This window comes from Channa argus, chromosome 6, assembly GCF_033026475.1.
Source record: "Channa argus isolate prfri chromosome 6, Channa argus male v1.0, whole genome shotgun sequence".
NCBI classification, from domain to species: domain Eukaryota; kingdom Metazoa; phylum Chordata; class Actinopteri; order Anabantiformes; family Channidae; genus Channa; species Channa argus.
Window position 1 is genome coordinate 8,881,887 of NC_090202.1, and position 14,325 is coordinate 8,896,211.

General features: G+C 37.4%; 2 protein-coding genes across 2 annotated transcripts in view; both read right to left on the minus strand.

The window, feature by feature from the left end:
• Positions 1-3,262: 3,262 nt before the first annotated feature.
• LOC137128765 (ADP-ribosylation factor-like protein 14) lies at positions 3,263-5,516 on the minus strand. Its single transcript, XM_067507269.1, has 2 exons — positions 4,935-5,516; positions 3,263-3,859 (listed from the first exon to the last, which is right to left on the minus strand). Exons 1-2 carry the CDS (start codon positions 5,247-5,249, stop codon positions 3,551-3,553), a joined length of 624 nt encoding a protein of 207 aa, XP_067363370.1. The 5' UTR covers positions 5,250-5,516; the 3' UTR covers positions 3,263-3,550.
• Positions 5,517-7,385: 1,869 nt separating this feature from the next.
• The window catches only part of ppm1lb (protein phosphatase, Mg2+/Mn2+ dependent, 1Lb), a 39,016-nt gene continuing 32,076 nt past the window's right edge, over positions 7,386-14,325 (minus strand). The window contains exons 3-4 of the mRNA XM_067507268.1: positions 11,138-11,299; positions 7,386-9,728 (exon numbers count right to left, since the gene is read on the minus strand). Of these exons, the coding sequence (XP_067363369.1) occupies positions 9,388-9,728; positions 11,138-11,299 (503 nt within the window). The 3' untranslated portion in view covers positions 7,386-9,387. The remainder of the gene's footprint in view (positions 9,729-11,137; positions 11,300-14,325) is intronic.

Consider the following 14,325-nt stretch of genomic DNA (forward strand, 5'->3'; position numbering starts at 1 on the left):
TCGAGTTTGTGAGTGTCAGACGGCACTGTCTCCACTTGCAGAAAGAACCACAAGTCCTGTCACTATGAGAGTTACATTTCCCAAAAGAAGACAAAAATACTTAATGAAAGATGAGAGTTGACTGAAGAAAAGAAGGAAAGGAGGAAAAGAGTTGATAAAAGTGGAAGCTGAGAAATTAGAGTACGTGTGATGTCACTCAATCTACCTGGGCCAACATTCTGCAATACACACTAAAGAAGTTTTAAAATCACCAAAAAGTACCTCGAATTAAAACTGCGATTATTCAAAAAGTATAAAAGATACAAAGAAGCTGATCGACAGACAAAAAGTTGAAAGTGTTTAGACTCAAATGAAGTTTCTACGCAAAAGTATGATGATACACGCAACTGATCAAAAGAAGCAAGTTGAAGGTAAATTTCACGTGTCTGTCATTGACTTACATGGGGAGAAAAATGTGACAAAAAGTAAAATAGATCAATGTTACTAAAGTAAAAAATAATAGCGGCCATCTCCTAAAAGTGGCCTACGCTTAGGAAGTTGAATGAAGTTTCTATGACAAATTAAGACTTCACTTCCTTATATACTAGTTAGGCAAATTCATAGTCAGTGAACCTTAAAACCTTCAAAGGCAATGATATGATGTCATTGATGTCATCAGTATAAAAGATATTTAAAAAGCCATATACAAGCAATAATGTCCTTTATAAGCTGTTTCTAGCTGAAAGTAGGCTGACGTAGTTGGTCCTGTGTCATATGAGTCCTCTGTCATTTGGCTTACAATCCATCTGCTCCTGAGTTTATCGACACCTATCTATTCCTGTTCCTGAATCAGCAATAGCCAACACCTTGTTTCGTTTCAGACCCGTAACGTCCTGTTTCTGTCTTGTCTTGAGTATGTTGTTAGCTCAATAAATACCTGTCCTTGAGTTTCTGAGTTGACTGGGTTTTCCTGACTTAACTAACGGAGTTGACCAGGTGTTCCTGAGTCAGATGTGTGTCCTTGAGTTGGCCATGTGATCCTGAGTGAGTGGGCTGGTCTGTCTCGTGTTGTCCAGAGACACCTGTTCCTTAGACAGGTAATGGCGGCCCCATCGATCATTGGCTTCTCTGTTGCTGTCATTTCCTGTCAGTCAGTCGACACCCTGTCGTTTGCTGTTTCTGTATTCTTCCGAGGCTGTTCCTGAGTCAGCCAACACCTGTTCTTACGTAGACCACTTGTACCTGAGTTATCCACTTGTTGAGTCAGCTGCCTTTTCCTGAGTCGCCCCCATGTGTTGCTGGTTCAGCCACCTGAGCTAGCCGAATGTTCATAAGTCTGCCGCATGTCCCTTTGTGTCTGAATTGGAAAGGTGTTAATGGGTTTGCTATGTGTTCCCGAGTCCGCCATGTGCCCCTGACTCAGACATTTTTCCTGAATTGCCTGCGTGTTTCTGACTCAGTGGATAAGCTGTCTGGTCCTCATTCTGCTGACATCCTATCTGTTCTTGGATTGGCCGACTTCAGCCAAAACGTCAGGTGTTCTTGAGAGAGCAACCAAATCTTGAGTTGAATGACACCTGTTCCTTCGTCAGGTAATGCCAACACTACATCTGCCCTTTGAGTTGACTGACTACTACTGTTCTAAGGGAAGTCAACAAGCTAACTGTTCTCAATTTGGCCATCTGTTTTTTTAACCAGCCACATTTTCCTGAGTTGGCTAGGTTTGTCCTTAGTTGGCCACGTCAGCTGTGGTCGCTCAAGTCGGTCGAGTGTTCATGGGTCGGTCCACATATCCTTAAATTAAGCTGGCACCATGTCTGTGTCTGAGCTGACACTCAGTCTATTCCTGAGTCAGCTGATGTCCCATCTGCTCATCATTACAAAACCCTTACCACTGTTTATATAAAAGGATTAGAGGTAAATCCATAAATTCGTTTGTGTCTTAATTAACATGGTAAATATAATGTGTCAATGATGATTGTGTAAAAAACAGGAAAACAAAACATTTTACAAGGTGTATTTTGAACTGTATACAAAGGAATTTATTAGCCTACTATTTACAGTGTTTTATTAGGAATGACAGACACTAAATATGTTTTGTACTGTTTTAATGTACAGTTTGTGAACCATTAGTCAACATTATAATATGTGTGGGGTCATTTACAAGGTTAATCAAAATGTGTCTTTATTGTCCTTATGCATTTAGAAAGTGTTATTTAATGAACACATGATTTCAACTTTACACTAATGGCCACAAATAAATAAAAAAATTAATAAATGGTTAACTATTCGACCCCCGGTCCCAGCTCTATGTCGAAGTGTCTCTGGGCAAGACACTGAACCCCCTTCACCCCCTTCAGCCCCTTCCCCTCCCCAGCTGTGCAGTGCCAGTCTGAGCCCAGTAGAAATTGGGGAGGGATGCGTCAGGAAGGGCATCCGGCGTAAAAACTGTGCCAAATCAACATGCGGACAATGATCCGCTGTGCCAACCCTGAACTCACAGGATAAGCCGAAAGGACAAAAAAAAAAAAAAATGGTTAAGTAGTACTTATTTATTTATAACTATTTAGGGAATACATTTTTGCAAGCAGGGTCATAAAGAGGATTAATAAATGCTTATTGAGTATAACATTCACAATAACGTATTGCTAAGGCTACATGAAGATACATGAAAAAACAAAACCTGTACATAAAGTGCGTCCATTAATCTAAACCTTTTGTTTGGAGCTGGTCAAATAAGTTGATATTCATTACCCTTAAAAAACTAGCTTAGCTGTGAAGTTGATTACATACATGTTAATAAACATCAAGCATTTACTAATGTAACTAAGGACCTTAATTTGAAAAGATTTTAACAAGATCCATTTATTGAGAGATACTTAATGCTTAATATGGCATTACTGTTTTTATAAACTATTAAGTAATATACATAACAACATAAGTAATATGTTGTGTCAAAGCAACCAATACAGAAAGATTTCTAGGCATCTTTATGATTTCTCCAAATAAATAAATAAATAAATAAATAAATAAATAAATAAATAAATAAATAAATAAAATGACAAAATTAGAAAAAAAGTTATATTTGCCTTTTTTTCTTGGAGCTATAATTAGAATTAACCATAATAAAGTATTCAGCACATGAATCATGGTATGTTTGTCTCCCTTAAATGACACAAACATAAATTAGATGCAAAATATAGGTATATAGGTTATTTCACATATTGTTAGTTAACACCACCAGTGTCATGTCCAAATAATAAATAAATCATGTATAAAATAATATGTTTGAAACATTTTAATAATGTGATACACTTAATAAAAAATGCATAAGATTTAATTTTTACTGTTTCTCAAAACCATCCAAGATTACTTTCTTGTCTTCATAATTAAGCAAAAGCTGATTCTTTCACCCATATTAACAATAACCATTGTGTTAATATCATGCTTCTAATTGCTTCTTTTTTGTATTTTTTGTATTTGTATTTTGTATTTCATATGCTGATAAGTAATACAATTGTATGGCTTATGTCTTATAAATGTTAATGGAAACTTCAAAAAGGATCTTCCATCATCTGCTGCAGGGTAAGACTTGTTTCACTGCTGTGAAACTGAAGCACTTTGACCTCATTTTAACCTTAATGTCTTCTTGAGCCTGTTTTAGTGGAGTCTTCATCAGATAGACTATCCTCCTGAAACCTTCCTCTAGTCCCATCCCCGTGGTGGCTGAACAGGGCTGGATGAACCAGGCTCTGCCCTCACACATTCTTTCCAAGTTAAGTCTTAGAGAAAGAGTGTCTGGGCCTACAGCTCCAGGAAGGTCCTGTTTGTTGGCAAATACCACAAGAGGAACTTCTTTGAGACTCTTGTACCTCAGGACCTAGTAAATGATGAAAAGCACAGAAGTAAAATGTAATCACTATATTGTGAAACTGTTGGTAGTGTGAAGATTAAAATAAAGACCACAACAAACCTAAGTGCATTCCTTTGCAAAATTGCTAAAATGTAATATCAATAAAAATGATGTGCTCATCTGAATCATAATCCTCTTACAACAAATGTATTATGTTGTAATTAAATGCAAACAGGTTACATAGCCTACATTGAAAATACACGACCCAAAGTACAACAACAACAAAGATGACTGCCAATTAGATTTCTTAATTGTCCAGACAAGGTTATAAAACGGACATCACCGTTTTCTCAGTTTTGGCCTTTGAGTCTAATGCAACATGGTTAGGAATTGTTTGAACAAGTAAGAAACCAGACAAAAAAATTTCAAAATAATATGTAAGGACCGGTTTCAAAATAATAGAGATTAGAGAAAAGCATCAGTAGGCTACTCTAAATATGTCACGTAGGGGGAGGCATAGAATGAACTATACTTCCAATTACAAAAGCTCCAGCAGTAGCTACTCAAAATGTACCCCACTTTGAATTAAACAGGGTATTTGCTTTATATATCTATCTAATATGTAAATTTGTGTTAAAGTCGATGACCACATACTGTGAAGGACATTGCATGAAGTCAAACTCCAGCTGGCATCCATGAAGATGCCATCATTACTCAACTGCACAAAGCTACAAATGTACCTTTTGGCAAAGAACATGAAAAGAAGCCAGGAGCACGGCAGTGGCTACATAATGCTAAACTGGATGAAAGATGAGTGCAAAAATGGGACATTTACTTTATAGATCTTAGTGGTTGCATATGCAGTACAACATTCACTGTACCATGATTGTGTAGCCAAATAATGAGTGAAAAGATGTCTTCTAGTCTCAATTCGCTTTATCCCAAACACACTGCAGACTTCACATACATTATTCTGCAGTAAAAATAAAACTGAGGTGACAATAACTAAATAACATATTTATGCATTAAAGCAGACTGTAAATGTTTATATCCTGATAAAAAATTAAAGAGTCTTTTATACAGAATTATTTGACTTAATTACCCGATGAAGTTCCCTGCGGGCCTCATCTAGCCTCTTCTGATCCCAGCTGTCCACCACAAACACCAGTCCAGCTGTATCAGCATAGTAATGCCTCCAGTGAGGCCTCATCCTCTTCTGCCCCCCCACATCCCACACTGTCAGGTTTGGGCTGCTCCTGTCCGTCTCCAGCATCTCCACGTTGAAGCCCACAGTTGGCACAGTTACCACGCTCTCATTGTACTTTAGTTTGTACAACAAGGTGGTCTTTCCTGATCCGTCTAGACCCAGAAGCAGGACCTGTGCTTGTTTCCCAGGCTTGGATGCAATTATACCCATATCCTAAAAGTGTAGCTTGTGTTTATATTTAAAAGATACAACTCATTCTCCTAGTTTAACTGGGTATACTACGCTGTCTCTATCCAATGGCTCTCTCTGGGCAGTCGATCTGCGGGCTTAATGTGTCCGGTCTTCTGTGGAGACGGTCTGCAATCAGTGCACTTTAGGCACACAAAGGCAGACTGATCCCTCCCTGCTGTTGAGATGAGATTCCTTCAGTTCCTGCACAGCTTTCAGTAAAGCTATTTATATCTAACATGACTGTTCCAATAAGTGACGGCGAAATGCAGTTCTCTGGTTACCACAGCACAGTTACGAGTCACATCACACCTGCCTCAGATCATCACACGCACCAGCAACTAGGAAGTCCATGTATGGTTTAATAGCGAGATTGTGTTTCTTTCTTGCTGGATGTCCCAAACAATGATATCAATAGAGAGTTAGATGGCCATGGCTGTATGAAGTCTTTAGATTTTAGACCAATAAGTAGGCTGAAGGTGAGGCTTCCAGAAACCTCTTAACCTCCCCAGAAACAACTTTTGCTATTTATATCAAATGAATGGGCATATAAGCATTGCTACTCATTTGTTTGCCACAGTAGGTCCTATATGATCAAGTTAAACCAGAGGGAGGCAGGTAGGTAGTCATACCAATGGGAAATGCATAAATTCCAGCATCTCCACAACTTAAGGGAATAAGGCAAAAAACGCATTAATTAAAATAAAAAAATATAAGGTCTTTTTAAAAATGTAAATAAGTTTAGTAAGACTTGTGCAGTCAGAGTATTTAGAGTATCAAATGGGCGCATTGTGTACAGTTCGTAGTACATGTTTTGACTGGACTGTGGGCTGATCGCTCATTTAAATTTATATAAAACTAACCACCATGTCTCAGTTTAATTGTATGCCATTCAGATCATTTATTTTATCAACTAGTGTGACATGGTTTAGCATTTTATTAAATAAAATGAATTAAACTGGATCAGATAATCAATATGTTAGTGGCAAAAGACTTCAGTTTAGCACAGATCAAACATTAAAGTGAATGTGGACTGCTTTAATGAAGTTCTTTAAATCACCCAACAGGCAGCACAGACAAATAAAATTTAACTTTTGAAATGATTTTTAAAATTTCTGCTTCTATGCAGTGTGTAAACAATTTACTTTTACCATTTCGAATCACATGGTGTTTACATTTTTAAATGTAATTTAATTTAAAACATACTTATTTTATTAAAGAATGTCTATATCCTATACAATCATCGACTCCACATTCAGACAACATGTTTAGTAATAAAAAAAAGTTATGAAGGAGGAAAGAAAAAAGGCACATTTACTGTAAATTTTCAAAACAGAACCATAATTGGTAAAGGAACATGGTGTTTTCTTGAATGTTGAGATATTAAAAAGTTAGGGAAATAAGACTTGAAAAACTGGATAATCTTCAAATAAAACAGAATAAATGTTAATCCCATTTTGCTAGTTTGTCTCAGAGGCCATAGTCTCCTGGAGAAAGTTATCCTTTTCATTATACAAATATCACATCTCAACCACGTTCTAGTAATCTCTTGCTTGGCAACAGAAATGAGATTCCTGAAAAAGCCTAACGAAATTCAGCTCATGCTTTTTGAAGGTACCGTGTTGCTCCCACATACAGTATGTTCCACTTGAATAGGATTTTTTTTTTAGTTCAGCTACTTTTTGTATTTCACAGCGACTTTCTTAATCAACGGGCGCTCCCAAAACAGATGAGATTATTCAGGTACCTGACTGGCACATTTTCTCTGTCAACCTGGACTTCTAGCTAGGTGTGTTTGTTGTGCATCAAGCGATAGAGATTTATTAAGAATTTAAGGGTTTTCCAGCAAAACTCTGGTGATGAGCTCATTTTACATTGTGATTTACAAAGCCTTTCACAGACTTTGTCTGAGATATTAAACTTTCCCTTTGTTCCCACCTTTTTAATATCCGTTATTTTACCCTCCTGTGAAATGAAGGTTTTTAATGTCTTTCGCTGTAGTCTCCTATGAAAACAAAACTATAAAAGAGCTCTTTTTGAAAGAGCGCTCATTATAATTATATTCATGTTCTGAATGCTTTTTCTCTTATGTGGATTTGTAAGAAAAACAACAGAAAATGATATGATCAGTTTTCGTTTTAATGTTACCATTTTGATTTACATCTTAAAATTTCTTTATTTTTACAGCTTAGTAAAGTCAAAAGAAAAAAGTACAAATGCCACATAAACATTCAGTAACATACATTATCAAGGAAATATGTAAACCAAAAAAAGCACAAACAATTAGCTTTATCTCATGTCCATATGCCAATCGGCCCCAAAAATAAAAGAGCAGGTGGTTCTAATGTTGGGGCTGATCGCTGTATATGGCAGACGCATTGCTTTTTTTCATGGATGTATAAACAGGGCAGGGGTGGTACTAACGTGAGGATAGTATGTACATTCATCTTACAATTTGATGTCTCTTGGAAACATTCTTTCAATTATGCTATTGTACATTTGGTAATTAACAAAGTAGGACACTAAGAATGTGTAGTGTGCATGGTATGATGGACTGCTGTTTCACTAAAAAACAGGAAGTAGTTTTGGCAGCAGGCATCATAACGGGAAATAAAGTTTAAAAAAATAAGGCAACGATAATGTGTTTCATTCAAACGCTTGTTCCTTATGGTTCAGTAAAAGGGAAATAAATCAGTAATGATCTGGATCAGGCATTAATACAGGACATTAACAGTAATTTGTTAAATACAGTATATATTTCTCTGACATGGACTGTAATAAATGATAATGTAAGAAAAGTCAAATAACAGAATAGCATGGCAATATATTAAAGTCTACTTCAAAGGGCTGCAAACCTGCCAATGTATAATCTAATGTACTAATAAAATTATAATTAATGTAGATTACTTCTTATATAATTTAATGATATTTTACAACAGTCAATGTTATTATATACAATCAAAAAACTAAATTACCAGTTTGTGTCATGTAATTTTACAAGAAAGTCAATACATTATGAGGAAAGTCAGTGCATTAATGATCGTATCATATTTCATGCCCATTTGAAGTGACATTTCATTATATTTTGACAAGCTACAAAATTATCCAACAGGTATTTACATTATCACTAGTTACTAGTATGTTAGTAAGCGCGTACGTTTGGGCCAAACTGGAACAGAAAAGTTCAAAACAGAATCTCAGTGTCTATTTTAAAATGTCTTAAACATTGTCAAAAATCAAACAGACATGGAACTTTCTCATCACAGAAACTAACAGCAAGGAACGGAGGCTATAAGCAACTATAAACTGATCAAATGGGGCAACTCAAGACAAAACCTTCATTCAGCAGGAACGCTCACATTCAGCAAGTGTAATCAGTTGTGTTGCTTGTGCAATAGAGTTGGCAATATTTGAACAAGCATAGACACATAATCAGTGGTGTTGTTCATGGTTAAAGGGAATAAAGTCATTATGATGATTTGCACCAGTGATGTGTTTGATCCTGGAATAAAGGAACCTGCCAACGAATTGTCAGCGCAGTCACTTGGTAGACGTCAATACAATTAGACTGTGGAATCATAGTGGTGAAGCGACAAATATAGAATTAGTGGTCACAGAGTGAAAGACATCAGGTTTGAAATAATGTTAAAAAGACAAGCCATGCTATTATGTATGTCTTAATTTGTCACTACTGGCTAGACAACGAACTGATTGTCCATGTTATCCATGTCCATGTTATTCATGTCCATGCACTTACTTATGTGTAAGTGTATGAAACAGACAAACATCTACAACTGTTTCTTCTTTCAAGTACACGTACACACACACACACACACACACACACACACTCTTCAGGTTGTACCCACAGCTGCTAAATCTGTTTCTTTGCATAACAGCGACCCACCTTGCAGTGACATGGCTAAGCATTAATGAAAGACATTTTCTTACAAGTATCAGTTTTACAGAAGTAAAAGCAAAGGAGGAGGGACGAGGTGTGGTTTGATGCATTAATAGTTCTCACTCAGACAGTGGCAGGCTCGGGTGTTAAACCTTTCACCTTAAGCCTATTGTTACTTATCTTCAAACATAATCTAGATACTGTTTGTTGTACACAGGTTGCCTACTGCTCACTGGTCTTGGCTTTAAACTTGACCACCATGACCGTGATGTTGTCAGGACAACCACGATAGAAGGACTGGAGGACGATACTCTTGGCCCCAAAATGAGGCTCATCCAGACGTTCCCTGATAAAGCGAACAGCCTCCTCGTTGCTAAAGGTGTCCCACAGGCCATCAGATGCCAGGATCATGAACTCTGGCTGCAGCTTGTTCAGGTCAAAGGACATGATATCGGGATCAGGAATAACCACATTGAGGTTCTTCAGAGGGTAATCGCCCAGAGAACGAGACATGGCCAAGATGCCCTGAACACGCCATGAGCCATTGAAACTGATAAAACCACCTAAGAAGAAAGCCAGGGGGAAAATGGTTGAAAATTGAGGGTGTGCAATGAAAAAATGAGAAGGACAAAAAGGAGAGAGAATGACAAAATTGAGTAGAGGATAAGAGAAACAAATGTATGTTGTGTTATTTATAATAATACGTGAGTGAAACATTATGTTTTTATCCCTCTATGTCCACTCTTTCTGTCCACTACGACATTGTTGTGTTTACATTAAAATGCAAACAACATGGATCAATAACATGTTTTCACTCACTGCTCATGCTCATAAAACAAGTGGTTTATTTTTGACACATTTTCGGTTCATGTTCCACCCTGTAAGTACAGCTGTTAATACTTCCATACTACAAGTCAGGACGCCTTCTGAGTTCCTAGTATTTAAAAAAACACTGATGTTGAGAGGTCAGACGGCTATTAAATATGGCTGTCAACCCCAAAATAAATCCCATTATGTCAAAAAATGTTTAATTGGAAACTGCACTTAGGTTGTTAAACTCCCACACATTCAAGCAGAGGATGTGACCTTCATGGCATCAACAACAACTACTTTAGCAGCTACAGCCAGTTTAACTAAGTACTTTGACAAAATAGGCAGGAAAACATTTTATATAAAATGTAATGACAACTAATGAGGAAGCTAGCTGCTGGGGGAATTAATTAGACTGATAATTTGCAAAAATATCTGCCTTGATCTTATTAGACACAACCAGTTGCAACATTTTATTACAGTATTCATGAGTTTCTTTTTTAATACACTACCAGTTTTGTTTATTCAAAATCTAACTTTATGCTCGAGCCACATGCTGCAACAACCAATCAAAAGGTATCGAACTACAAATGCATGAGGCTTCCTCTGACATTACACAAACATTGTCTCTTATATATGTATATGATAATTCAAACGTGAGGTGTCACTTCGACATGTTGCATGAATAGGAATTCAACAGCAACAATAACGCAAACTAAATGTGTAAGCTGTTTACTACCCACTCAGACCATTAGATGGAGATGGTGGGCTATCTTGACAGTGGCCACACTGACTGATTAATCTGGCAACCAGCCACCAAACTCCCCTCAGCAAAGAGAGTACGCAGATATGGAGGAATTGGGCCTACAAATACACCTTAAATAATGTGCTCTGTCTGGCTGCATTTGATAACATAATGCTTTAGAAAGAGACTGTTATCAGTCCCTTGGTTTTGATGTCAGCCTGAGTGCGTGTGCACACGCACACACAGATGCCGAGAAGAAAGGATAATGATACTTAGCTTTCATCATAAGAGGAATTATTTTATACTTTCATGACAACAATCTCTGTTCTGATGTTCCCTTAAGTTTTAAAGCCTTCTTCTGTCATTCACAAGCAGCTGAGAAAAGTCTAAAGGTCTGGACTGTAGCTTTTTTCTCACCGGCTTTCTTGATTCTCTTGCGTTCTTTGAGCTGGTAAGGTTTATGGTCATGCGATAGAGGAATGGCATTGCCATCTTTATCACAAAGAACTCCACGCGAGTCTCCAACATTGGCAACTGTCAACTCCTTATCAGACAGGAGGGCCACCAGACATGTAGTACCTGAAAAAGAGGAAGATAATCATAACTGGATAAAAGGCTGTGTGTTTAATTTTAATCTGAACCAAAGTTGTGGACCCACTTATTTCCATCCACAGCAGCACAGTCCTAGCATGTTGTGCAAAAATCTAGTGTTGCCTGCAGAATAACTATATGAAAGATGACAAATTTATTTAATATAACGCTTTGTAATGTAATTTCCCCCAACCCTAAAATCATAGCAAGATTATTCAGAAAAATATTTGTTTTATGATGCACAACCTGAGTAAAGGCACACTTCCTCCAAGACCCCCCCCCCCCCCCGCCCCAAAGTTAAACACATGAAGCTGTGTGCAAACAGCACAAAACTGTTTGAAGTAGATTCTCTTGGTGTTATCACATTGAAGTCCCTTCTTCACGTCTTCTTCCCTTTCCTCTCTTTGTTTAGCCTCTCAGCCAACAGGCCTCAGAAAAAGAGTCCAGATTCTGTTCTGAGACCTATTGTGTGAGATCCAAAGCCCTGTGAAGAAAGAACAGATCTATCTGTTTGACCATCTGTTCATACAGAGCAGAGACAAAACTGGAGAGAGGGGAACTGAGAATAATTAGGAAAAAAAAGTTGGGGGGGTCCTACTGGCTTGGGCCACCCAGACAGAGGAAGACTGGATAGAACAGAAAGGGAGACAGGAAAAAGGGACATAAAGTAGACAGTACAATACAGTAGATAAACTCCGGACTTTGACATAAAGATGCTCCATGAGGCAAAGACTAAAACAAAGCCAGTTAAAATGCCATTGTAAGAATGTGGATGACATACTAACTTTTGAGACTCTCCTTGAAAGTTCCACATGTGTTTGGTAGTGAGCTGAATGAAATAAATCCATCTCCCAATGATGTGTCCTTCCATTTAGTTCAGAGTGTTGTTCACAGTGAGCATGTGATTGATGAAATGGGAGAGTGAGGTAACACAGACGGCAATGAATGCAGATAAAAGGAGTGAAGGAGTGAAAGTACAGGAGGGGGTGGAAGGGGAAAGACATTTGAAAAGAAAGAAAAAGATTACCTCTCAGCAAGACATTGATTTTATTATTCTCTTTTATAGCTTTGAGTGAGTAAAGCGATAAACAGAAAATGCCAGAAAACAGGTTAAAGAAATAACTATGAGCAAGAGTGCCAAGGGGAAGGAGGACTAAGATAAATGGAGTGAACATTAATGCAGCTAATTCTTAATGACTTACTAAATCTTTTAGAAAATTTGTTAAAAAAAAATAAAAATAAAATCAATTTTCATTAGTTTCATCATTTTTGCAGCCCTGCATCTCACGCCTAGATTGTAGCTGCTGCTGCACTGTGCCATGCTTTCCAGCTAATTATCCCTACCGAGTCCCCTTGGAGATTGAGATAATGGACTGAGGTGTCTTGCTAGCACACCCTTCCCCAATTAGCCCAGCCATGCCATGTGCATGTTCAGCATTCCCTATAAAAGTGGCCTCTCAGTCTGCATGCATCTTTTGCTTATGCTAATCGTTGAATTGGCCTAACAACACTCCAATAAGATATACATCTTAAGCCCATTCAGGTAATTCTTCTGATTGCCTCTCCCAGAGTCTAACTCTGGGACGAGGAACATAATTGTGGAGTAACAGTGTTCATATAGCGCCACATAAGAGTAATGTATGTATGTTCTTAACCGAGCTTCTTGGCATTTAGGTGAACAATGTGAGGGCAGAACTGTCACCACACAGCTCATCCCAGCTCATTGTCTGCTTCAAACTTTTCCTAAGAAACACTACCTGCTTATTAGTCCACCCACAATGTTGATTTTCTGTTTCCTGCCTAAATGCTGCCATCCTCTCTTACTGGCCTTCATTGGACTCTTCACAATTACAGTGATATTATTTTTAGCATGTTTGTAATTTTCAACTGTTTTATAAAGTCTGTGCATGTCACAGTTGGCAATGCTATGTCTCTACAAAGCTTTGAACAACCATTGCTTTCCATAATAATAAAAAAAAAAGTGTTTATTCCAAACATTCAGTTTTCATTCTAAATAACTAGCTGATACGGGGAAAGCTCCCACCTTTTTGCAGCCCTAAATAAGATTTTGCTTGGAGCTCTATTGTATATTTTAACCACTCAATCCATTCTCCAGGGTGTTACTTGATCCTGGTTTTCATTTTTAATATGCAAAATTCGAGCACAGGTAATCATTTATCATAAAAGTAGTGACATTCTGGTCATATCTGGGCAAAGCACATTATTTGACTAATAAATAATTTCACCCAGTGTCCTTGGTTTTCACACAATCAACTGCGGCAGCCAAACAAAAACCTCAGTTCAGACAGTCTTTATGCAGCTCAGCATTGTTAAAGACACATATCTTGACCATCATTCAATTTTTCATGTGGAGCTTAGATAATACAAACTCCTGCTGCAAATTTCCCAGTCCACCATTATCTATACTAAATTAATACATTTATATTAAATTGTATTATTTTAATCTTTTGATTAATGTAACTGAGCCTAATTGCAGGAGGCATTTTACATTTTTTGGATCCTGCAGATACATTTAATGTTGTATCTGTAGATTCACAGTTTGTTTAGGTCTTGCCAAGGACCTAAAATATACTATGCCCTGGTCTGATGTGAGGATTAGTATCAGTATGATCAAAAACAACTGCTATACACTCACTTTCTTTATTTGACAGCTGGGTACACTAGCTGCCTAAAATAGCTTATTGGAACCTAATTATTAACCAGAGAGTGACATTCAAAAATAAACAAACAGTCATCGGCTTTAGTTTATGAAAATCCACACTGACAGCAAGTGGATCCACTTTAGGGTACGGAAAAAGTCACTGTATCACTAAATTCACCATCACTTTAGAGACAGAGGAAGTTGTGTTTTGTCGATTCACAAGACTTCAGAAATGCCCCGGATGAAATCTGAATATATTGTGTTATTAGAATATTGATATTGTCTCTGGTTGTTCAGGAAAGTGAGATGAACTAGCTATAGTGATATGCTTATTATATATTGAGAAATGTTC

Bases quoted from the DNA above. Each gene is read 5' to 3' on its own strand.
- LOC137128765 (XM_067507269.1), bottom strand. From the start codon at position 5,249: ATGGGTATAATTGCATCCAAGCCTGGGAAACAAGCACAGGTCCTGCTT. The intron at 3,860-4,934 runs GTAATTAAGTCA...ATCATTTACTAG, and splicing joins CCCGCAGGGAACTTCATCGG to GTCCTGAGGTACAAGAGTCT.